The sequence below is a fragment of the Artemia franciscana genome, chromosome 14 (assembly GCF_032884065.1).
Source record: "Artemia franciscana chromosome 14, ASM3288406v1, whole genome shotgun sequence".
Lineage (NCBI taxonomy): Eukaryota > Metazoa > Arthropoda > Branchiopoda > Anostraca > Artemiidae > Artemia > Artemia franciscana.
In genome coordinates, this window is record NC_088876.1 from 20,410,272 (window position 1) to 20,435,026 (window position 24,755).

Here is a 24,755-nt window from a genome sequence, read left to right on the forward strand (position 1 = left end):
ATTATGCGCTATGCAAAAAAGGGTAGATCAGAATACTGGCCAGAACTTTCTACACCAGTCATCCCAATATCCAACAGGACAAAGTCAAACAGTGTATACACAGTTGAGATTATAAAAGTTTTTTTGGATGTTCAATCAGATTATAGCTCACCTCCCTTTCCCTTAGATACGCGTAAACTGAAAATTACTCTTTATGAAAAGTGGTATCAAGGTTTCACTAATAGAGTGAGTTCATGGCCAATACAATTCTTTCCATCAAAAGACCATTTAATAGCTGCTTCTGAAATGAATATTACACACCAGCTAACGCAAATTATAACAGGATGTTGTCGGTTAAATTATTTCTTAAATAAAATTGGAAAAGCTAGAAGCGGAGAGTGTATTTGTGGTGAAAGTGAAACTTGTAGCCACTTCCCGTTTACTTGTCCTGTTTATTTCTTACAACGTTTTGGTATGGAACTAGAATTTCCCATTTTGTCCTAGTTCAGTAATTTCTGATAAAGTATTAAGGAGATGTTTGAACAGATTTTTGTATACAACTAGAAGACTGGTTTGATGTTAATATTTGATATTTATACCTGATTGTTGCCTTTGATTGTAGCATTTATTAGTTTCATTTATTCTAGTTTTTTCTTTTCTTTCTTTGTAGTGTTAGTTTGTAGACATTTCGCAGTGAAATACTTGTAAAGGTTTAATGACTTAATAAAATTCATCATCATCATGCTTGTTGTTTTTTTCCATTCTCCGACAACCTTATGGAATGCACGTTTCGTAGATTTCTTAATTTCAGGTGCTACTCCAAAACGAGGCCTATCGCAATTCAACAATATATGATACCAGAAACGAGGCAGTAAAGTCGTACGGTGGCTCATTCGTTTCTAATGGGTGTACCTATATTGTTTTTAAGAAACTGTACTCATATTTAGCCTTGAGAAAAGGGATTAATATATACATTTAATTTAGTCAAAAGGATTGTGTCAGAATAATGCGGCGTTTTCAACCATTTTGTGGTGTAATTAAATAAAAAAAAAGAAGTTTTTTTAACTGAAAGTAAGGAGTGACATTAAAACTTAAAACGAACAGAAATTACTTCGTATATGAAAGAGGCTACCTCCTCATCAACGCCCCGCTCTTTACGCTAAAGTTTGACTCTGTCTCTCAATTATTCTTTTTAAAACAGTAAAAAACTTTAGCGTAAAGAGCGGGGCGTTGATGAGGAAGCAGCCTCTTTCATATACGAAGTAATTTCTGTTCGTTTGAAGTTTTAATGTCGCTCCTTACTTTCAGTTAAAAAAACTTGTTTTTTTTTATTTAATTTCTGAATGTTTTTGAATCAATGCATGTTTTGATTTTGGCTCTCCGCAGAGGAATAATTAAAACGAAATTTGCATTTTTTTTTGGCTAAATGGCTTTCTCATAATTTTGATCGAATGATTTTGAGAAAAAAAGAGCGGGAGAGGAAGCCTAGTTGCCCTCCGATTTTTCGGTCAATTAAAAAGGCAACTAGAACTTTTAATTTTTTACGAATATTTTTATTAGTAAAAGATTTACGTAACTTATAAATTAGCTTACGTAAAGAACTTTTGTATTCTCATATTTTTATTACATATATGAGGGGGTTCGCCCCCTTGTCAGATCCTCGCTCTTTACATTAAAGCTTAAATTTTGTCCCAATTCATTAAGAATGACCCCAGAATCACAAAAGCCGTAGAATAAATAGTTGAAAATACTAAAAATACTTTAACGTAAAGAGCGAGGTATTAGGAGGAGGTGAGCCCCTCAAATGGGTAATAATTTCTGTTTGTTTTAAGTTTTAATGCTGTTCCTTACTTCCAGCTGAAAGAACTTGTTCATATTTATTTTTTCATTGTGTTTTTAAATAATGCTAGTAAATCCTGCACTCCCTTCGTGGAGATTTTCTTCCCCCATGACAATTTATCGATGGAAAGTTCCCCCAGCATATCCCCCTCTTCTCAACCCCTCCCCCAACCAAAAAAATCCTCCTGAAAACGCCTGTACACTTCCCAATAACCATTACTATATGTAAGCATTGGTCAATGTTTGTAACTTGTTGCCCCTCCCATGGGGACTGTGGGGGAGTAAGTCGTCCCCAAAGACATAGTTATAAGGTTTTTCGACTACGCTGAATAAAATGGCCATCTCAGAATTTTGATCCGTTGACTTTGGTAAAATAATTAGCGTGGGAGGGGGCCTAAGTGCCCTCCAATTTTTTTGGTCAATTAACAAGGGCACTAGAACTTTTCATTTCCGTTAGAATGAGCCCTCTTGCAACATTCTAGGACAACTGGGTCGATACGATCACCCCTGGGAAAAAAAACAACAAAAAAACAAAAAAACAAATAAACACGCATCCGTGATCTGCCTTCTGGCAAAAAATACAAAATTCCACATTTTTGTAGATAGGAGCTTGAAACTTCTACAGTAGGGTTCTCTGATACACTGAATCTGATGGTGTGATTTTCGTTAAGATTCTATGACTTCTAGGGGGCGTTTCCCCCTATTTTCTAAAATAACGCAAATTTTCTCAGGCTCGGAACTTTTGATGGGTAAGACTAAACTTGATGAAACTTATATATTTAAAATCAGCATTAAAATGCGATTCTTTTGATGTAGGTATTGGTATCAAAATTCCATTTTTTAGAGTTTTGGTTACTATTGAGCCGGGTCGCTCCTTACTACAGTTCGTTACCACGAACTGTTTGAAACAGCAATTATAGCCCAAGGAATCCTAAATTATTTTTTTCTTTCTTATAGGAGCTTTGGAAAACTTGAACTAAAGCATAAATAAAACTTCACTTTTAATAATATCCCCCCTCTAGAATTGATTATTAGGGACAGCTAGCCACATATTGTCTCGATAGCGTGAATATGCATAGCCCTGGGTTAAATAAACGTGGCATTTTCATTATAAGCTCTAAAAATAGCTGTCAATATGGATTAAGTTTACTCCTTGTATCTCCTACTCTGGAATTACTTGATAGGTACCCCACCGTTCTTTAATTCCACGGTTCTTTTTGCTTTTTTCACTTTTGCTTTTGCTTTTTTGCTTTTGTTTTTTCCGTTGTTGAGTTTTAGCTGTTTTAATTTCTGTGTTTTAATAATGCTTTAAATTTTTTTTTTTATTAATTAAGTCTTATGGACGATAAATTTTCTACCTTTCAAGTTGAGAAAAATCCAGCCAACCATTTTTCTGAGTTTTTTTTCTAACAGTGCCTGAAGGTACTCCAAAAGACTCGGTAATTTTTAAACAATGTGGTATCTCAGCAAGATAACAATCGAGAGCATTAGCCTTTGAAAAAATTAAATAAAAAAAAACAAGTTTTTTTAACTGAAAGTAAGGAGTGACATTAAAACTTAAAACGAACAGAAATTACTTCGTATATGAAAGAGGCTGCTTCCTCATCAACGCCCCGCTCTTTACGCTAAAGTTTTTTACTGTTTTAAAAAGAAGAATTGAGAGAAAGAGTCAAACTTTAGCGTAAACTTTAGCGTTTAGCGTACACTTCCCAATAACCATTACTATATGTGAGCATTGGTCAAAGTTTGTAACTTGTTGCCCCTCCCATGGGGACTGTGGGGGAGTAAGTCGTCCCCAAAGATAAAGTTATAAGGTTTTTGGACTACGCTGAATAAAATGGCTATCTCAGAATTTTGATCCGTTGACTTTGGTAAAATAATTAGCGTGGGAAGGGGCCTATGTGCCCTCCAATTTTTTTGGTCACTTAAAAAGGGCACTAGAACTTTTCATTTCCATTAGAATGACTCCTCTTGCAACATTCTAGGACAACTGGGTCGATACGATCACCCCTGAAAAAAAAAAAAAAAAAACAAATACGCATCCGTGATCTGCCTTCTGGCAAAAAATACAAAATTCCACATTTTTGTAGATAGGAGCTTGAAACTTCTACAGTAGGTTCTCTGATACGCTGAATATGATGGTGTGATTTTTGTTAAGATTCTATGACTTCTAGGGGGCGTTTCCCCCTATTTTCTAAAATAACGCAAATTTTCTCAGGCTCGTAACTTTAGATGGGTAAGATTAAACTTGATGAAACTTATATATTTAAAATCGGCATTAAAATGCGACTCTTTTGATGTAGGCATTCGTATCAAAATTCCATTTTTTAGAGTTTTGGTTACTATTGAGCCGGGTCGCTCCTTACTACAGTTCGTTACCACGAACTGTTTGATTTCAATAGGTGACTCGTAAATAACTTATCCATTGCAGCAAATCAACACATGTCCGTGAAACATAGTCCAAAATAGTTCAAAATTATATATAGTGTAAGACAAACTCAATCAACAATATTCACAATCAGCCAGTAAATATAAAAATTATCGTAATTATAAATGAATGTCTTGAATCTATATCAATTTGACCCGTAGCAAAATATTATGAAACTAGACCTCCGTTGCCTGTGCAACGGGAAGTGTTGCAGCAACTATGCCCTGTTCCTTAGGGCACAGTTGCGGAGCAACACGTGCATTTGTGCCCTATGGGACACAGTTGCAGAGCAACAGTCTCCATTATGTCCTTCAGAGGACATTTTTCTAATGCGGCTTCGATTGTTATCTTGAAGCATCTTTGATATGGTTTTATTTCGAGCTCCTACTTAACTGAGTTTGGTAAAATGTTTAGCTGGTCCAGAAATAAACGAGAAACATCAATAAAAGTTCTATATGTGTTCATAATTATTTTATCTCTAAAACGTTTACTTCCGAAACTAGGGCCATCTTAACTTAACGCCAATTCGAAGTATTATGTTTCGAGACGCACATTTCGGGAATTATTTCCGGGAAATCTGAAAGAGACACGGAAATAACGCCTTATAGTTTTCTGCTTAACTTTTGATGGTCTAAGCTAGGAAAATATAAAACGAACCAAATTCACCAAAAAATTTAAATTGCCCCGAGGGCATGACAAAACTTCCAAATAGAAAAACCCACAGAAGGAATTTTATTTCGGAGAAACTATTGTAAGCTCCAGTTGTTAGGAGATCGAGACCTGTCGAACCGCGTTGGAAAAAAAATTCTAGCTGGTCCAGAACAGAAGTTACCTCTAGAACGTCGAAACTTCGGAAATTATTTTTTAGAGAACGAAGCAACTTGGTATATAGAACACTTCACTTCTTCTTGCATACTTTCCATAGCACTACTCGATAAAAATATAAGAAACATCAAAATCAAAAATTTGAGAAAATTCCAAAAAAAATCGGAACGAGATGGACTTTTCCGGAATTATTTCCGGGAAATCTGTAAGAGCTACGGAATTTTGTGCTCCGGTTCTCGAAGAGACAAATGAAAGTTCTAAATGAGTTCAGCATAACTGTATTTCTAACAAGTTTATTTCCGAAGCTAGGGTCGTCTTAACTTGACGCCAAACATCGAACGCAGAGTTTCTAAGAAAAAAACGGTTTTTTTTATGGAAAACTGTTAGAAATTTTAGGAACTTCTCTGGACTTTTTTACTCTGTTTCACGTTTCCCTTCCCTCTGAAAAATCTCAAATTTTTAACTCTTACCACTTCGGAGCTACAGGTCGCTGATCACGGTGAAAAAAAAAAAAAAAAAAAAAAACTACGAAAGCAGTAGTGTTGCTCCGCAACACAATAACGGGCTGAATTAGCTATAGTAACTGAATTAGCTACAGTAACTAATATAGTTTCTAGTCTACTGAATGGTTGTTACTGATCCGCTTGATTTATCTGTTTCTCCCTTAGAACAGTTTTAATAATACTTAACTATAGGAATTTAAAAAAAATTAAACCTTATTCTACTCTATACGATTTGCGATCCCCTACTCTATCCGAGGTGCGATCCAAATTCTTATGTGACTTTGGTTGACCATTATTGGAAAAATAAACTGCTTTCCAACGTGTTTCTTAAGTTATAAGAAAGTGAAGCATCGTGATGGAAAAAACAAAGATTCGAAAAGAAACAATAGACAAAAATACAAAAAATACACATTTCTAGTTTGGATGAAATAAATCTGTTTCGGTATTCACTTGTATTCGAAAATGCTAATATAAGTGTCAATATTTGGAGCAAATTAAGCTAATGAATCTATCAAATAGATTCATTAAGGAACAGACCAATTTTAGACGTAATTTAAAAGATTAACTATGACATTTTTTTTTCGAAAAGCTTGGAACATTATTAATGTCTTTTGCAGTACATAAATTATATATTTTTATAGTTATATACAATAAATGCTGATGGTTCAGTAGATGCAATTCTGAATTTTTAAATGTACAGTTGCTAAAATTTGCTGAAGAAACAGGTATTTCGATTATTGTTTTATTCTTTTAAATCTCTTTTAAGTTTTATTAAAAAAGAGTTAAGCGATTAAAAAAAAACATATATTTGCATATATTTCTAGGCCTAACTAATTTCTCTGTCAGCCAAAATTACACGTAAGTTAAATCACGACCACACAAGTTCATAAAGGCATGTAATAGAAAATGGCTCTGCGCTTGGGGCTTCTCAGGGTCCTTACTGGCTGAAGGCTAAAGAGTTTAAAAAAAGTTTAGTTTTGTGTATTTTTGTAGGTTGGTTCATCTACAGCTAAACTACAAGATGCTCGAAGAACTACTGGAGAATATAACCAATCATCTTCACTTAGGATTTCATCAAATGATCATCACTCTCTGTTCCAAATTCAAAATGGCCAATTAAACGTAGTTGAAAATGGAGAAACAATTTCCGTAGACAATGCTTCCACAACTAGCAGAGAAGGTAAGATTATTTAACCGCATCATTAGCTTCGCATCTTAGATTCCTGGTCTTATGTCGGATGTATTTATTTTTCTTGCTTTTCATGAATTTCAGTTTAGGCAGTTTGAGTGGCAGCTTAATACCTTATGAAAGCAAAATGTGTAGATATTAATTTTTGGGTTCTTATTTTCACCATCCTTGTCCTGGTGCTAGGCGTTTCCCATCGAAAAATACCTCGGATAATTCCCCGTTGGTATATTTGCCCTAGATTATTTTGGATGTTCATTAGAAGGGAAATTGAAAGTCCTACTCACTTGTTTAAGTCAGAGGTAATGATATTGTTCGGAATGAGGCAGACTCTGTTTGCTGACCACGTGCTTCTGGATATGGGGTCTCTCCCCCATATCATGAGGTTGCAGGACGGCCGCAACCTCATGTGGCGGGTGGAGCCCACCCCGGGAATCTCAGTACCTGGGTTTAACCTAGCTCTAATCAGATTCCGCTCCTAGGGTCGGTTGGGCTAGCGACCCTCCATCCGAAAATTAAGTGCTACAAAAAGTGACAGTATAGCCTCGGACCCAGATTCTCTTTTAAAGACTGACAGATTAAACCTTATGGACCGAAGGGGGCTAAGAACAGCCACCTGGAATGTCTTGACTCTGAATGCACCTGCGTCAAAGAACCTACTCTCTGAGGAACTTCACAAGAATAAAGTGTCAATTGCAGGTCTTACAGAAACCCGTCTTACCGGAAGCGGAGAAGATCGAATAGGTAACAGTGACTTATTGCTCTGGTCTAGAGGAAGCACGAGAAGGAATGGCATTGGCCTTGCACTAAATAGCCTTACAAGAAAGGTCTTACTTTTACACGATGCTATATTTGACAGATTAATGAAGGCCCGCTTTGGACACAAGCATGGCAAGATGACTGTCATCGTATGCTATGCCCCGACCAACGATTCTGATGATGTAACTAAGAAGGATTTCTACTCTGCTCTGTCCAGATTCCTTGTGACAGTGCCCCCCATGATACAACTTTTCTCTTTGGTGACATGCACAATGATATGGGTGTATGGCGTGGCACAGTTGGTCCTGTATCCCCGACCCACTTAACGACAATGGGCTCCGCCTACTTGAACTGTGCCGATCTCACGATCTTTGCATTGTAAACACCTACTTCCAACGCAAAACTATTCATCAGTACACGTGGTATAGTAACGACGGTCGTACAAAGAAGATGATTGACTACGTAATTATTTCCAAACACAGGAGATCATTGGTGAAGAACTGCAGAAGTTACATATCAGCAGAGCTTGGAAACGGAGACCACAGGCTCGTGTGTACCGATCTTCGGCTTCGCCTCCATGCACAAGGATCGGAAAGAAAACTCGTCGCTGCAAATATTGGGAAATTAAAGGAACCAGATACTCGCCGGAAGTACAGTATCGAGATATTGAATCGCTTCGAGGCCCTTGGCTCACTTAATAGCAGCGAAGATCTCTGGAAGTATTTTAAATCGCAGACCAGCGAAGCATTACAACTAGTGCTTGGCAAGAGGAGTTACCCAAAGAAATCGTGGCTAACTAATGAAGCACTGCAAGTCATAGATCAAAGACGGAAGGCGAGACTTCTCGGGGACATGACCACATATTGAAGGCTCAATATAGTGCGGAACAGACTCATTCACTGGGATAAAACCCAATTTGTTGCAAGGAAAGCCGATAAAAATAAACTAGCTGCAAAAAAGAAAGACTTGGGCAGTGTATTCAAGTATCTCTGAGATCTCACTGAAAATAAAACTCCTACCTTGGGTTCCGTCCTATCTAGGGATGCTGCACTTCTTTCTGATGAAGTTTCTTGTCTTGAGCGGTGGAAGAACCACTTCTGTTCGCTCCTCAGCAATACTAGTCCGTCTGCGCCTCCTAATGATAGTCCCTGCCAACCTATCAGTCAAAAACCTGGAACAGATGCTCCTCCAGATGAGCCTTTCAGCCCCTCAGAAATTGGACATGCAGTAAAAAGGCTCAAGAGTAATAAAGCTGCTGGTATCTGCGGCTTAAGCTCAGAGCTGCTAAAATATGATGGTCCTGCAATGCTCCTGTTTCTCCACACCCTGTTCTTTACAATCTGGCAAATGGAGATAATTCCCGAGGATTGGCGGAAGGGTGTCATCATCCCCTTATAGAAGAGAAAAGGCTCAAGAAGTGACTGCTCCAATTACCTGGGAATAACCCTACTGTCAGTCCCTGGCAAACTGTTTTCAATGGTCCTGCTGGATCGATGTCGGAATATCATTCAAAAATCCGGCGACCAGAGCAAGCTGGTTTTATGTCGGATCGTTCAACCGTCGAGCAGATTTTCACGATTCGACAAATAGTAGAGAAGACCACAGAGTTCCGAAAGACAGGATTTATTGCCTATGTTGACTTCCGTGCTGCATTTGACTCAGTCGATCGAAAAGCTCTTTGGCGGATTCTTGAGTTGACTGGCCTACCCTAGAAATATTGCAGACTTCTCAAGGTGCTGCACCATGGGAAGGAGAGCTGTATACAAGTAAATGGTCGGCGCAGCCCGTTCTTTCAAATCACAAACAGGGGTGGACCAAGGATATGCAGTGATTCCAGAGCTCTTCAACGTCATCGTAGTTTACATTATTGGCAAAAACCACTTCACGTCTCAGCTTTGGGTTCAAATTCGGAGATCATGTCATCACAGATTTTGATTTTGCCGATGACTTAGACATTCTGGCGGACTCCATGGAGCAGCTGCTGGAAGCGCTTCGAATTCTACGAGAAGAGGCTGCCGAAATAGGACTGCATATAAATTGGAACAAAACTAAAATTATGGCCATGGGCCCGTGTGCTCCTACTGTTAACTCTCCAGTTAGCCTTGACAGCACCACTGGCATCGAGGTTGTTCAAGACTTCACCTACCTGGGCTTTCTTATTTCTGCAAATGGCTCGCTTCTCCCCATGCTTCAGTAGTGATTATCCAAAGGGTCTTCTGTCATGGGCAGACTGAATCGTCACCTCTGGCGAAAACCAAACATCAGTCGTACAACGAAACTGCGGATCTTCAACGCTCTAGTTGGCTCTGTGATGCTTTCCGGAGCTGAGACATGGCAAGCATCAGCTGCAATCCTCAAGAAAATAGACGTATTTCATGCGAAGAGCCTGAGGAGTATTGAGGGCCTACGATGGTCCGACTTCTTCAGCAATGAGAAGCTTCTGCAGCTCACAAATCAGTCTTGGTTTTCGACTCAAGCAGCCGAGCAAACCTTACGATTGTTCGGGCATCTGCTTCGAATGTCACCACATCTACCCACAAAAATGATCTACGACTTCGACCCTATCAAAGTCAGTTGGAAGTGACCTCGCGACCGACCCAAGAAACGTTGGTCCGACAGCCTGTCCGCGTTCTTGACAATGGCAAACATCAGATAGGGCGAAGAGCAAATACTCGCCATGGAACGAAGTGGATGGAGGAGGCAGACATCACTCTCTACGCCGAGCAGTGCCTGGCAGGAGACTTAAGCCACGTCAAGTCAATGGATATTGTGTTGCCTATCTTAAGTAGCCATAAGGCTTCTATTATCTATTTATTTATTTTTTTGGAGGTAAATATATGGAAGGGGTGGTCGCATAAACTTTGGAGGTGGCTTATTCGATTACAAATTAAAAGTTAAGATGACCCTTTTAAGAGCAAAAAGTGAGGGGATGGCAACAACCCCCTCCTATTTTTCCCCAACTGCACCTGGTCAAAATTTTTAGACAGCCATTTTGTTCAAAATACTCAAAAGGTCAAATAACCATGTCTCAAGGTATGTAAATAACGCATTTTATCCATTTTTATATGCAGGATTTATCACTAGAAGAAGAGAAAAGTTTTGATTCTGTGGCTTCTAAAAAGGCATAGGGTATTAAGGTGAAACTTTAGAGAATTTTGAGGGATATCTTAAAGTAAATCAAAAGGCACTATATGCATCCAGTTTATCAAAATGGTGTATCTGCAAGATCTTAGCAACGGCTAAGCGTATTAAGCTGGAACTTTAAAATCATCTTGAGAGGGAAGTTAAAAGAGGAACAGAAGGCAGCCACATCCCCTACTCTTACCTTTTTAGAGGCTCCCCCTTATAATTGCAAAATCTTAAAAAGCCGTTTTATTTAAAAGGGCTCCAAGGTCTAATAGCTATTCCTCCAGGGATAATATGCCCCCAGAGCCCTGAGGAAGGATTTTATAATATGGAATTCTTAACATATAGGTAACTCGATAAGATCATCCGTAGTGAAAATAGAAAATAAAACACCTTTTATGATCTGTAAATAGCGAAGAAGACTACACTGTCTTTCCATCATAAAAACAGCAAACCTGAAATAGTTTTAATTTTTTAATTTCAGTTTTGAAGATCTAATTTTATTGTAACTTTTCTTTCATTTTATAAACGCAGTTTGCTTAGGATGGCTCTTGGAAATAGAGCCAAAATACTTTTAAGGTCTGAACAAATTCCTTGTCTTAGGTAAATTTCTTGTTGCTTTTCTTGTCGTTTTTTTTTATCTATGATCATTCTTTGGCAAAAAATTCACAGTTCAAAATATTTGTAGACCAGAGATTCAAAGATCTACAACAGGGCTCTCTAATTATTTTGTAGCTAGAGAGAGAGCAAGATACCTCAAGGGGTGCATTTTACTGCCAAAACAACCTAACTCTTATTGAATCTTCAGAAACATACAGAATTAGTTTTATAGAATTGCACACAATTAGGATTATATTATGGATACTTTTTCAACATAAACAAGACTTAGCAGCTTCATTACTCATCATGAGCCCCACTCTCTGTCTATGAACCCCATCATTCCCGCCTGAGTAAATGAATTCGATATTATCATGTTTCTTGCCCCTGGGGTATGAATTCCTGGACAAATTTAGCTCAAGACATCTGATTTCGTCAGTCAAAATGTCAACACGATTATTGTATCTTAACGTTTTAATGTTCATAATTTCAGTTTTATATTACTTAAATGATTTAAATTGCTATATTACTACTACTACTATTGCTACTAAGAAGTCACCTTAGCAACAATCCGCCTGAGGCCAACACAGTTACGCAATCTCCTGTTCCATCTCAGTCTATTCAAAGCTTCCCTCTTTGCACCCTCCCAGGAAGTTCCAATTTCCTTTAAATCTTTGCTTATGACATCCCCCCACCCCAGACGTGGACGACCCACTTTTTGTTTAGCCCTAGACGGTTGGCCTAAAAAGGGCAATCTTCAGCAATCTGTCATACTTCATCCACAGAATGTACCCTAGCCATCTCTCAACCTCTCTTTTTTTATAGTCCTAGAAAGCTGGATTGAACCACATGTTTCGTACAGCCTACTGTTTAAAATACAGACCCAGAACAATCCGTAGGCAATTTCTTTGGACAACATCTAGCAAATCTTCATCCGCTTTTCAAAGTGCCCATTCTTCAGAGCCATATTTGATCACTGTCATCACTGTGCCTTCCCATGTTTTAATCTTGGTTTGCAGACTTATCTTCCTATTCTTCCTAACTTCTTTTAACTCTGAAAAAGGCTCTGAAGCCTTTCTGTTCCACTTTTAACATCTTCAACGCTCCCAGCGTTTTTGCTAATAAAGCTACTAATGTAAGTGCAGCTGCCCAGCTGGTCAATCTTTTTGTTACCAACGTCGCCTTTTCGTTTTCACTTATTCCTAGCCACCTATTCTAGCACCCGGAACTCGCAAAACCTTTATAAATTCATTCATTTTTCTCACACTTTAATCTAGGATGATTAAATCATCAGCAAAATCTAAGTGCAGGAGAATTTTTCCTACCCATTGGGTTCTGTTGTCTCAGTTTGCCTTTCCTGTGCTCCTTCAGACAAAGTCCATCAATGTGATTCATATAAAGGGGGATAAAATACAACCCTGATTAACTCTTGATTTAATTTAAACCAGCTGCTAAACCTCATTTCCTACCTTAACCACAGCAGTGTTAGTCTCATACAGAGCACTAATCACTTTAGTGTATTTCTCTTGTATACCATACAAGGATAAGGCCTTTGCCCTATCCTTCTATCAAAGGATAGAATATCCTATCAAATTCTTTTTATAGACCTCTTGTATCAAAGGAATCGAACGGTTGCTCATAGTCTGTAAAACTGAGAACCAAAGGGGTTTGACAGCTAAGGCTCTTCTCAATTATTAACCAATGAGTGAAAATTAGGTTAACACATCCCCTACCTTTTCTAAAGCCACACTGTTCTTCTATTAAAACATTACCTACAGCATCTCTCAGTCTAAGAAGTATCATTTTACTAAGTAATTTGCTACCTACGGAGACCAGACTAATGCCTTGATAATTACGACCCTCACTCTTATCAGTGGTTTAATTAAGGTTTTCCTAACGTTAGGTACTTCCCCTTTTTCAAAAATCATATTCATAATCTTCAGTAATTTATTTCTACCCTAAAAGCCACCATATTTAAGAAACTCATTCACCACACTATTAGAACCTGGAGCCTTTTTATTTCTTAATCCTTATAGTACTGTCGCTAAATCTTCCTCAAAAAACAAATCTTCCTTTACATCCAAGGCAGCAAAAACTTTTTATTTTTCCTTTATATCTTTGCCTGCTACTGTATCTCGGTTTAGCATATTCTCAAAATGTTCCGCCAATTTCTTTAACTCTTTCCATATTACTAATTATGGCCCCGTTCCAATCTTTAACTAGGACAAGTCCGGATTGACAACTCCCTTTCAATTTATTAACATTTATGTACAATATTTTACTATTATGCCGTCTAGCTGCATCTTCTAGATCCTCGGTAATTTTATCCTTGGCCTCTACTTCACACCTCTTTAGTTCATAATTTAATGCTTTCTGCACTTTCTTTACATTCCTTTTATTTTCATATGATCTACCACTCAGATAATTCTTATACAAGTCCCTTCTCCTCTCTATTAAACGTAAAGCTTTTTCAGTAATATTCCTAGCTGCAGTCTTAACTTTCTCCCAAATTTTAAACCCTCAAGTTTTGTATTCAACTGTTCCTGGAAAGTTTCTGTCAAATTCTCATCCCGGAGTCTACCAACATCATAAATTCCCGGTAGATAGTTACCCTTTCGTAATTTCAGCTTTAAACTAACCTTAGACGCTACTAGGTAATGGTCTTAAAGGAGTATCTTGTCAAGATTTTAGTATCTTGTATTGATCCTGCCAGTCTTTGGTTTACTATTGCATAATCAGTAAGGTTTGGTTAACACCGTATTGGTTATATCTAAATTTTTATAACTGCAAAATTGCAAGTCTGTAGCCAGTACTGTTTTCTTTTCCTACACCAAATTTACCTAGGCTAGGATACCATCTATATCTATTTCTACCGACCTGGGCATTAAAATCATCTAGCAAAAACACCACTACCTGTGATTCTGCCTATTTGCTCCTGTAACTGTACGTAAAATTCAACTGAGTCAATAGTATATCTGTCAGTTGGTTCAACAGGAGCATACAATTTATATTCTATTGTTAATACCTCCCCAGCCTAAACAGGACTTATGAGTTTCCTTACTCATCGTGAGACCTAATCCCTGTCCGTGTACCCCATGGTTTTCAGCACTTGGTGATACCCTTCTACTAACAAAAGTCGAATTCTTGCAAATACAGTCCCCAGCCTATCACCTCCAACTCATTATATATTCATGCCTACAAATATTATGCTACTACGGGGAGGCAACCCATTGTAGATAAATTAGCTAAGAAGAGGTCTTTCAGCTCGAAAACACCCGTCAAAATAGACCAATCCCATAAGAATCATCCATTCATCAGAATTTCGTGTGAATTTTGTGTCGTTTCCTAGGCTATAATTTCCTCGAGGGGCACCACTCTTCAAGTGGGAATAGGGTTGACCGGAAGGTCCCCAGTCTTGCAGGTACCCCAAAAGGGTTGAGGCATCTCTTTGGATTGGCCTTTGTCCATAGATATGGATATTACACCCTGCCGCAATTGTCATCCTATAGATGATTCTCCCACAATGGTTTTTTTGCACCACCACGCAATTTAACCCATTATTATGGTGTAAATTGTTATGGTCTCAGGAAAAGCAATGAATCTTACCAGTGCAGGTCAAGAACTAAACATCTTCTCAAGTCTAAACGAAGCGCTTAAGCCAGCTTAAAACTGGACAGCAAGAAATCCCTAGGACCTCCATTGTAATGGAGTCTTTGTGCAATCCTTGGCTCATCTTGATTTCTACATGGTTTTCCCAAACTGACGACGCTCTTCTATCAGCATGAATCGACCCTTGCACAAGCGATCCCAAGCCTATTACCTCTGACTCATTACATATTAAATGAATAAAAAAGTCTTTTTCTACTGAAAATAAGAAGCGACGATAAAACTTAAAACGAACAGAAATTATTCCTTATATGAAACGGGCTGTCCCCTCATCAACGCCCCGCTCTTTACAATAAAGTTTGACTCTTTCTCACAACTCTACTTTTTAAAACAATAAAATCTTTATGGTAAACAGCGGGATGTTGACGAGGGGATAGCCCCTTACATACACAGAATCATTTCTATCCGTTTTAAGTTTTAATGCTGCTCCCTACTTTCAGTAAAAAAAAAAACTTGTTTTATTATTTAATTTGTGAATGTTTTTGAATTAATGCAGGTTTTGATTTTGGCTCAATGTACATGAATAATTAAAACAAAATTTGCATATTAATTTTACTTTTTTTTTGGCTAAATGGTTCTCTCAAAGTTCTGAACGGACAATTTTTAGAAAAAGGGGCGGGGAGGGGTCCTATTTGCCCTTCAAATCCTTTGTTACTTAAAAAGGCCACTAGAACTTTTAATTTTATTTACGAAAGTTTTTATTAGTAATAAATATACATAACTTACAAATTAACCTACGTAACGAAGCGCTATATTCGTATATTTTTATTACATTTATGAGGGGGTTCACCCCCTTGTCAATGCCTCGCTCTTTGCACTAAAGATCGAATTTTGTTCCAATTCTTTAAGAATTACCCCAGAATCACAAAGGCCGTTTAATTAGAATTAACAGCTCTTTTGAAATTACTAAAAATACTTTAGCATAAAGAGCGAAGTACTGACGAGGGGACGAACTCCCTCATATATACTCCCTCATGTGTGTAATAATTTCTGTTCGTTTTAATTTTTAATATTGCTCCTTACCTCGGGTTGAAAAATCTGGTTTTTATATTTAATTTCTGATTGTTTTTTCTTAAATAACGCCGAAAAATGCAGCGCCCCCGTCAAGAAAATTCCCTTCCCCCGTGATGAATTCCTGCATGGGAAGATCCTCTCACGTAACCCTGGCCCCCCTACCACCAGAAAAAATTCCCCCTGAAAACGCCAGAATATTTTCAAATAACCAATACTATATGTAAACAATGGGCAAAGTTCATAATTGTATGAACTTTGGGGATTGTGGGGAATTGTTTGGCCCTTCCTCTGGGGATTGTTTGGGATTAGGTCGTCCTCAAAGACATAGTTGTTATATTTTTTGACTATGTGGAACAAAATGGCTATCTCAAATTATGATCCGGTGACTCTGGGAAAAAATGAACGTCGGAGGGGGCCTAGTTGCCCTCCAATTTTTTCGGTCAGTTAAAAAAGGCACTAGAACGTTTAATTTTCGTTAAAATGAGCCCTCTTGCGACATTCTAGGACCACAGGGTCGATACGATTACCCCTGGGAAAAAAACAGAAGAAACAAATAAACACGCATCCATGATCTTTCTTCTGGCAAAAAATACAAAATTCCATGTTTCTGCAGATAGGAGCTAGAAACTTCTACTGAAGGAATCTATGATACGCTCAATCTGATGGTGTGATTTTCATCAAGATTCTATGACTTTTAGGGGGGTATTTCCCCATGTTTTCGAAAAGAAAGCGAATTCTCTTAGCCTTGTAACTTTTGATGGGTAGAATTAAACTTGATGAAACTTACATATTTAAAATTAGCATAAAAATCCAATTCTTTTGATTTATAGGCCTATATTGGTATCCAAATTTCGTTTTTTAGAGTTTTGGTTACCATAGAGCCGGGTCGCTCCTTACTACAGTTTGTTACCCCGAACTGTTTTATTAATGCACACAAATATTTTCCTACAATGTGGAATCAGCCCATAATAGGTAGTTTAGCTAGGAAGAGGTTTTTCAACTCAAAAAAAGTTCACCAAATCTGTATCCAGTGCATTGCTGTGTAGTTTGCTGTATTATCATTTCCTCGAGGGGTGCCACTCCTCAGATCACAATTGAATAAATAGAAGATAGAAACACAGAGAAAAAGTGAAGAAAAGGAGAAAATGGTTACTTTAAAATTGTTGATTTTAGAAGTTATTTAATGAGAAAAAAATAGAAAATCATCATGGGATTAATTCTTATTTACTTTTCATTGTAGTGGATTGTGGATTGACCTGAAAGATTGTGGGAGTTTCCCTGTTAACTGATAATCTATTTCAGAGCTCACGTCAAAACAATGGATGATATTGATTGGGGTTCTGATGTTTGCTACCGCCACTGGTGTTGGTGTTGCAGTGCCTCTAGCCTTGAAATCCGGTGCATCGATTGAAGAGAGGCTGGCTGTTGCGAAAAGGATACTGAGCACATCTCCTTTAATTGATGGGTAATGGTCTCAAAATATTTTACTCTGCCGACTATGATAGTCTACGCGCTAGTGAAAACTAAGCAAATAGTGATGTTCTTTCATATTGTATTTTTACCAGCTCCTGTTTTTAGATTTGATAAAGAAAAAACAATTTTTCTCAACTGGAAGTAAGAAGCAGTATTAAAACTAAAAATGAACAGATATTATTACGTACATAAAGGGGTTGCCTCCTCCTCAACACCTCGCTCTCATGCTAAAGTTTTTTAGTACTTTGAAAAAAGCTTCTCATTGTTCTAATTAAACGACCCTTGCGCTTCAGGAGTCATCCTTAGAAAATGGAAGAGAATTCAAACTTATAAACTTAAACATATATTAGGTACATACGTAATAATTTTTGTTCGTTTTAAGCTGTAATTTTGCTCCTTACTTTCAGTTGAATTTTTTTTTATTTTTGATTTTTTTTTTAAATAATACCAAGAAATCTGGCCCAAAATCCATGGAGAAATAGCCTCCCCTCAGAAAAATCTTCTAGACAATTCAATCTCAACGAAAATTCACCCAGGATAGTTACCCTTAACGACTCCAATCGCAAAATCAAGACGCAAAAGAGAAAGCAAGACATATAGAAAATTCTCACAAGGTTCCCCAGTACAAAATTCCCCTTATAAGTTCATCCCCTGGAAACTTCCCTCCCCATGGAAATTTTCCTTCGAGGAAAAGCCCTCAGAAGAAAATTCACCCCCCTCGAAATGTATTCGTACTTCCCAATAACAAATAATATGCGTAAACAACAGGCAAGTTTTACAACTCGAAGACCTTTCCCCTGGGACTGGGGGGGGGGGGTCTTGTTATGTCCCAAGACATAATTATTGGGCCTTCCAACTATGATGAACAAAATGGCTATCTCAAAATTTTGATCGCACAATTTTGGGGAAAAGAAGCGGGGAGGAGGCCTAGTTACCCTCCATTCTTTTTTGTCACCTAAAAAGGGCACTAGAACGTTTAATTTACATTCAGATGATCCCTCTTACGATATGCTAGAAGGACTGGATTTATAACCTGGAAAAAATAAAAAATAAAAATGCATTCATGATATCTCTTCTGGCAAAGAAAAAATACAAAATTCCACATTTTTCAAATTGGAGCTTGAAACCTCTATAGTAAGTTTTCTGATACACTGAACCTGATGGTGTAATTTTCATCAAGACTATCACTTTCAGGTTTTTTTTCCTTTTTTGAAAATAAGAGAAGTTATCTCAGGCTCGTAGCCGTTAAAAGGTAAGGATAGACTTATTAAAACTTATATATTTGAAATCAGCATAATAAGCCAATCCTTCTGGTATTCTATTGATTCCGAAATTTGTTTTTAAGAGTTCCCTTACTATTGAGCTTCTTCTTACTTACAGGGTCTCTCCTTACTTACAGTTCTTTACCACAAACTGTTTGAAACGGGTATTTGATCAGAGGACACTTAAACACACTTTGTGCCCTTGGATGCCCACATGGCGTTGGATTGAAATTTTAAGATAATTAATTAAATCAGAATCACCAAAAAACCAATATGTCTCTGGGGGCAACATAATGCATGCAGCCACAGGAGTGAGGATGCTAAGTTATGCGAACAGTCTTTTCCACAACAAAGGCTTCATAAATGCGTTTTTGTAGAAAGGTGGATATATCACGCCTTTTGAATGCGGAATGATGCAAGAATCATCTGCAAATATAATCGGAGGAAAAGAAGTCAAACTATGGGACTGAACTTCAGTCAGGCTCTGGTGCCGGGACTCAAACTTGACACACATAAACGTCCTAAGCTGCTTTAAGCTTCTGTTTACTTTGTGTGTCATATATTGAATGCTTCTAAATTATTAAAGGATAATAATTAGAAATAACTTGTGCTATCCCTACTACTAATGTTTCCACCACTGCTCCCAATAGAACTTCTCTCAACATGAACACCCCATCCTCACGACTACAATTGTTGCCCTTAGTACAATTACTAATACTACTACTATCAAGATTAGTGCCTGAATGAAAATTACTGGTACTACTATTTGTACTGTGTGTGTCATATAGGGAATGCTTCTAAATTATTAAAGGATAATAATTAGAAATAACTTGTGCTATCCCTACTACTAATGTTTCCACCACTGCTCCCAATAGAACTTCTCTCAACATGAACACCCCATCCTCACGACTACAATTGTTGCCCTTAGTACAATTACTAATACTACTACTATCAAGATTAGTGCCTGAATGAAAATTACTGGTACTACTATTTGTACTGTGTGTGTCATATAGGGAATGCTTCTAAATTATTAAAGGATAATAATTAGAAATAACTTGTGCTATCCCTACTACTAATGTTTCCACCACTGCTCCCAATAGAACTTCTCTCAACATGAACACCCCATCCTCACGACTACCAAGATTAGTGCCTGAATGAAAATTACTGGTACTACTATGTATATCTTTGTTACTCCTACCACGCTTACTCCTGTTACTAAAGAACAGAGCAAGTTTTTCCTGATGAAAGTAAAAAGCTGATTGATTTAAGGTAGCTCAATTGCATTCGAGCTATACTCTTCAGCCTTGAGTTACCTAATATTTTGTATATATTGTTATAATAAAAGAACCTTGAAACTTCAAACAAACAAGAATTATTTTTTCTTAGTCTCTTCAACACATTGCTACAAAATTAATGCAAATAAAGTAACCCTGCATTCTCAGGACAATTCAAAACTACTACTTCACTTAAAAACGAAAAAAAACTCATCCATAAGAAGAAAAAATGTTGTTCCATACCCAAACTTCATTAAGCATTCTATATTTGCGATAGATTAATTTGTAAGGCTAATCAGTCTTTTCTCATCAGCCATGATGCAAAGCCAGCTAAAATATGTTATATATTAAAAATTTACACCAAATTAAAGAAAAAAAGATTTAAGTAGACGGAGCGTCATCAAGTAGCCTATGATTACACTTTAGTAATACTTTGCATTTTAATAAGTCACTAAAATGTCTAGTAAGATGAAGTGGACAAGAAGTGATAAATGATAAGCTGAACTTTAGAAATTTCTTTTTGTGTGCTTTGAATAGGATGGATAGAGGATGAGCCTGCACAGCTGTGATGGCCTTGCTGCTTCGAGACGGCTTTCTTCTGCAGTGAGTCGTTAGTAGTAATAGTGGTAGTAGTAAAAAGAGTTTCGAGTTAAGGTAAGAATTCGATGAATATTAACGGAAATATTAAATAAGGAACGTTATAACCAAAATAGCTTCACTTTGAATTTGTTTAAAAAAAGTTCTAGAAATGAATTCAAAACCAAATTGTAGGCCACTTTTTTGTAGGCTATTGTATTCACTTCACAGAGTTTATGATTAACTAGGAGAATTTAAGCTTTAGAAAAAACAGTGGAAAATGTATCATTTTTTCAATGTGGATATTTTTATGAGTAGAGTAAACATGAAAAGTTTTCTTACCTTGCTGATTCCAATTCTGCGGCTAATATTGCAATGTAAAGTCTAAACCAGTTAAAAACTTAACAAGACATTAAAAACTTTGCTAAATATAATTCATTGAAATTTACTGCAATTAGTTTTCGTCACTTACAACCAACGAGAACGACCTTCTTTGTGAAGAAAATGATTTTTAGTGGCTCTCAATGATGAAAATCAATTTGAATCTATTGCTATAAGTTATATAGAACGCGGGCTAATTTGTGCTGATTGGTAGCTAATGGGGATCGCGAATCCATGAGAGCGTGTCCTGTCAAGCCTTTATGTTTCATAGACTACTCTTTGTAATTATCTGTATTAATTTGACAAAAAATATATAATTTAAAAAAATATTAATCTTTTAAAGTAGAAGACATGGAAAACCTTCAAACATATTTTTCATGCATCATTACATGACAATGATGTTCAGTCTTAAAATTTTACGTTTCATTACTATTCTGAATCAAAAGTTCAGGCAAACAGATGTTTTTAGTATCACTGAGTCCCCTGGCTATAATTAGAACCTCACTAGGGAAGAAAGGCTTTACTCTTTCTTATGTCTCGGTGAAATGCAATTAATGTTAACATAGCATCGGTTTCTCAAATCCCCTTTTTCAATAAATGAGATACGTTTGCGGAGGAGTTATGACTGAAAAAGAGAAAGTGTTACTAGTTTATGTTTGCCTAGCAGCAAAGACTGTCAGGTTAGGGGTTTGATCTTTTCAAAATGTTTGTCCGACTCGTAAATATGTAACAAAATGAATATAAACAAAATTTTATGCGAGTTTTTTTGTAATCTCCCTCCCCCTCCCCAAAGAAAATTTCGGTTCCGGCCCTGATGCCAACTATGCAAAAAAAAAAAACAATTGATACTTTCTTGTGATACCTTAAAACCTAATAACCATTCTCAGGTACTCGTTGCATAAAATTGTGTGAATGTTTCGACAGCTGAAGATCAGTAATTGGCTGGGAGCTATGGAAACTTGTCAATTCAGTTATGGTCTGAACCACAGGAAATTTTGCACCTTATTTGCATAATTTACGTCACATTCCACCCTTGCACAGCTGATTAATGCTACGGTTATAAAGACGATGCAGAGGCAATCTAACTGCCTATATACAATTAGCACACACTTCTAAAGCGTGAAATCAACGACATTTCAAAGAATTGTTTATGCCTTTGAGTGATTAAACAAAAAAAAAACAGGTTTTATTTCAATTGAAAGTAAGGATCAAAATCAAAACTGAAACGAACAGAAATTATTACGATATGGGGATGTTCCCCGTCCACGATATCTTGCTCATCACACTAATGTTATTTAGAATGTTCAAAAGGTATCTTATTGTAATTTGACGAGCTTAGTATTTCACTTTTGTTCGTAAAGGATTGGAATACAAAGTCCTACTTTAGCATAAAGAGTGAAGTATTTAAGAGGGGGCATCCCCCACATCCCATCACTGAAAATGCACCCAGAAAAATCCCCCCCCAAAAAAAATGCCTAGGGGCAATAGGCTTTCCTTTTTTGTATTCAATGAAAAAAAGTTTTTTAACTGAAAGTAAGGAAGGACACTAAAACTTAAATCGAGCCGAAATTATTTCGTTTATAGAAGGTGATGATCCCTCCTCAATGCCTTGCTCTTTACCCTAAAGTTAGACTTTTTGTCATTTTAATGTTGCTCCTTAGTTTTAGTTAAAAAAACTTGTTTTTTGTATTTAATTTCTGAACATTTTCAACTAATACGGTTTCGAATTGGGCTCAATATACATGAAAAATTAAAACAAAATTCGCGAATTAATTTTGGAAGATTTATTCCTTATATAAAGGGTTGCCCCCTCCTCATTACCTTACTCTTTACTCTAAAGCTGCTGGCACTTTTAATTAAAAAGCCTCCTATTCTAATTAAAAAGCCCCATTTTTCAGTAAACGCTTTAAGAAATTGGCACAAACAGTCAAACTTTAGCGTAAAGAGCAAGGTATTAAGGAGGGGAACACCTTCCATATATGGTAGGGAAAACCCTCCCCACATAGAAATCTCCTTTGGTGATATTTCATCCAGCGTAAAGTAACCTTCCCCCGTCAAATTCCCTCCATAGAGTTCCATCCTCGCTGAGAATCCCGCCTCCCTGTAAAATTAGTTGAGGACCATTCAGCCTGAAAAATTTTCCTTTGCATTCTTTCATTTGAATAAGATTTTAATCTCTAATCGGTTTCTTATTCACTCCAGAAATGCTCCCTTCCGTGGAAATCATTGAAATCAAAACGCGCGGAAAATAGCCCCGAGATAATTCCGCTGGTACATTTCCACATGAAAAATTGGCAGAAACCGTAATACCTCCAGGGCGGCACCTAATGTTTTCAATAATTTGGTATTTGTTATTAAAATATTTATAATATTCAGAACAACTACTACTATTACTACTACTAACAACTCATCGCAGTACCAAACCGCCTGACGCCATTGAAAAATTTTGGCTTCATATTTGCACATTAGAGAGGAGGGGTGGGTAAAGCATGGTGGATCTGAATGCAGAACGTGTTAGGTACAATTAATCTGAATATCACGAAGTAAGAATTGTTTTCTTACTTCAAATTTTCCAAATACTTTATCCTCCCCCCTTATGAGTAAATTTATAGACCAAATTGTATATTTTTCATCTATTCTGTCACTTGCCTTGTCTCGGATTAAGCTGAAAGAAATTGACGAAGACACCGGTTTGTTCTCGAGTTTTACACAGCATAAACTTGAGTGAGTGTTGCATAATACACAAGTAACAAAATTCCTTGCCCCTACGGAAAAAAACTCAAATAAATTCTTATATTTGGAAAGCCTTATTTTCCACGTGGAGTATATTCCGGGGTGTATTTTCCACGGGGGGTATTTTCTCCGGCGGGGGGAGGGGTAAACACCTAGAACGATGTGGAGCATACCACGTTCTTCAGGTTAAGGTTATTTGAATTTTCAAAAAGTTTCTTATTCTAATTTAACGAACCTTGTGTTTTAATGCTGTTCGTAAAGTATTGGGATACACAGTCATACTTTAGCATAAAGAGCGAAGTATTTAAGAGGGGACATCCCCCACATCCCACCACTGAAAATTCTCCCAGAGAAAAGTCGCCTACCCGACAAATGTCTCTTTACTTTTCAATAACAAATGCTATGTGTAAGCAATAGGAAATAGGCTTTTCTTTTTTGAATTAAATATAAAAAAAAAGTTTTTCTTAACCGAAACTAAGGAACAACACTAAAATTTAAAACGAAGAGAAATTTTTCTGTATATGAACGTATTCTGTATTATTCCGTATTCAATATGTATATGAATATTCCGTATGTTTTCTCTTCAACGCCTCGCTCTTTACACTATCGTTTGACTCTTTGTCATAACTCTACTTTTTAAAACGACGAAAACTTTAGCGTAAAGAGCGAGGCGTTGAGTAGGGGACAGCCTCTTTTATATACGGGACAATTCCTGTTCGTTTTAAGTTTTAATGTCACTCCTTACTGTCAGTAAAAAAAAGACGTCTTTTTTATTTAATTTCTGAACGTTTTTCAACTGATGCAGGTTCAGATTTGGCTCACTTTACATGAAAAGTAAAACGAAATTTGCATTTCACTTTTGGGGGATTTTTTCCGTATATGAAGGGTTTGCCCCTCCTTATTAACTTGTTCTTTACGTTAAAGCTGTTAGCATTGTTAAAAAAAGCTTTCTATTCTAATTAAACGACCTCATGTTTCAGTAAACGTTCTTAAAAAATTGTTCCATCAGTCTTCCCCTTTGTCGACTTTTAAATTTCCTAGTTTAGTATTCAACTGTTCCTGAAAACCTCTCCCGATCTTCTAGGATGATTATTTTAATACAGCCCCCCTGGGAAAAATACTACACAAAAAATA

The 24,755-nt window shown here is 37.0% G+C and overlaps 1 protein-coding gene across 1 annotated transcript in view; it reads left to right on the forward strand.

Moving 5' to 3' along the window:
• Positions 1-24,755, forward strand: part of LOC136035433 (dipeptidase 1-like) — a 224,095-nt gene that overhangs the window by 57,254 nt on the left and 142,086 nt on the right. Inside the window, exons 3-4 of the mRNA XM_065717242.1 lie at positions 6,568-6,754; positions 17,225-17,387. Coding sequence (XP_065573314.1) covers positions 6,568-6,754; positions 17,225-17,387 — 350 coding nt within the window. The remainder of the gene's footprint in view (positions 1-6,567; positions 6,755-17,224; positions 17,388-24,755) is intronic.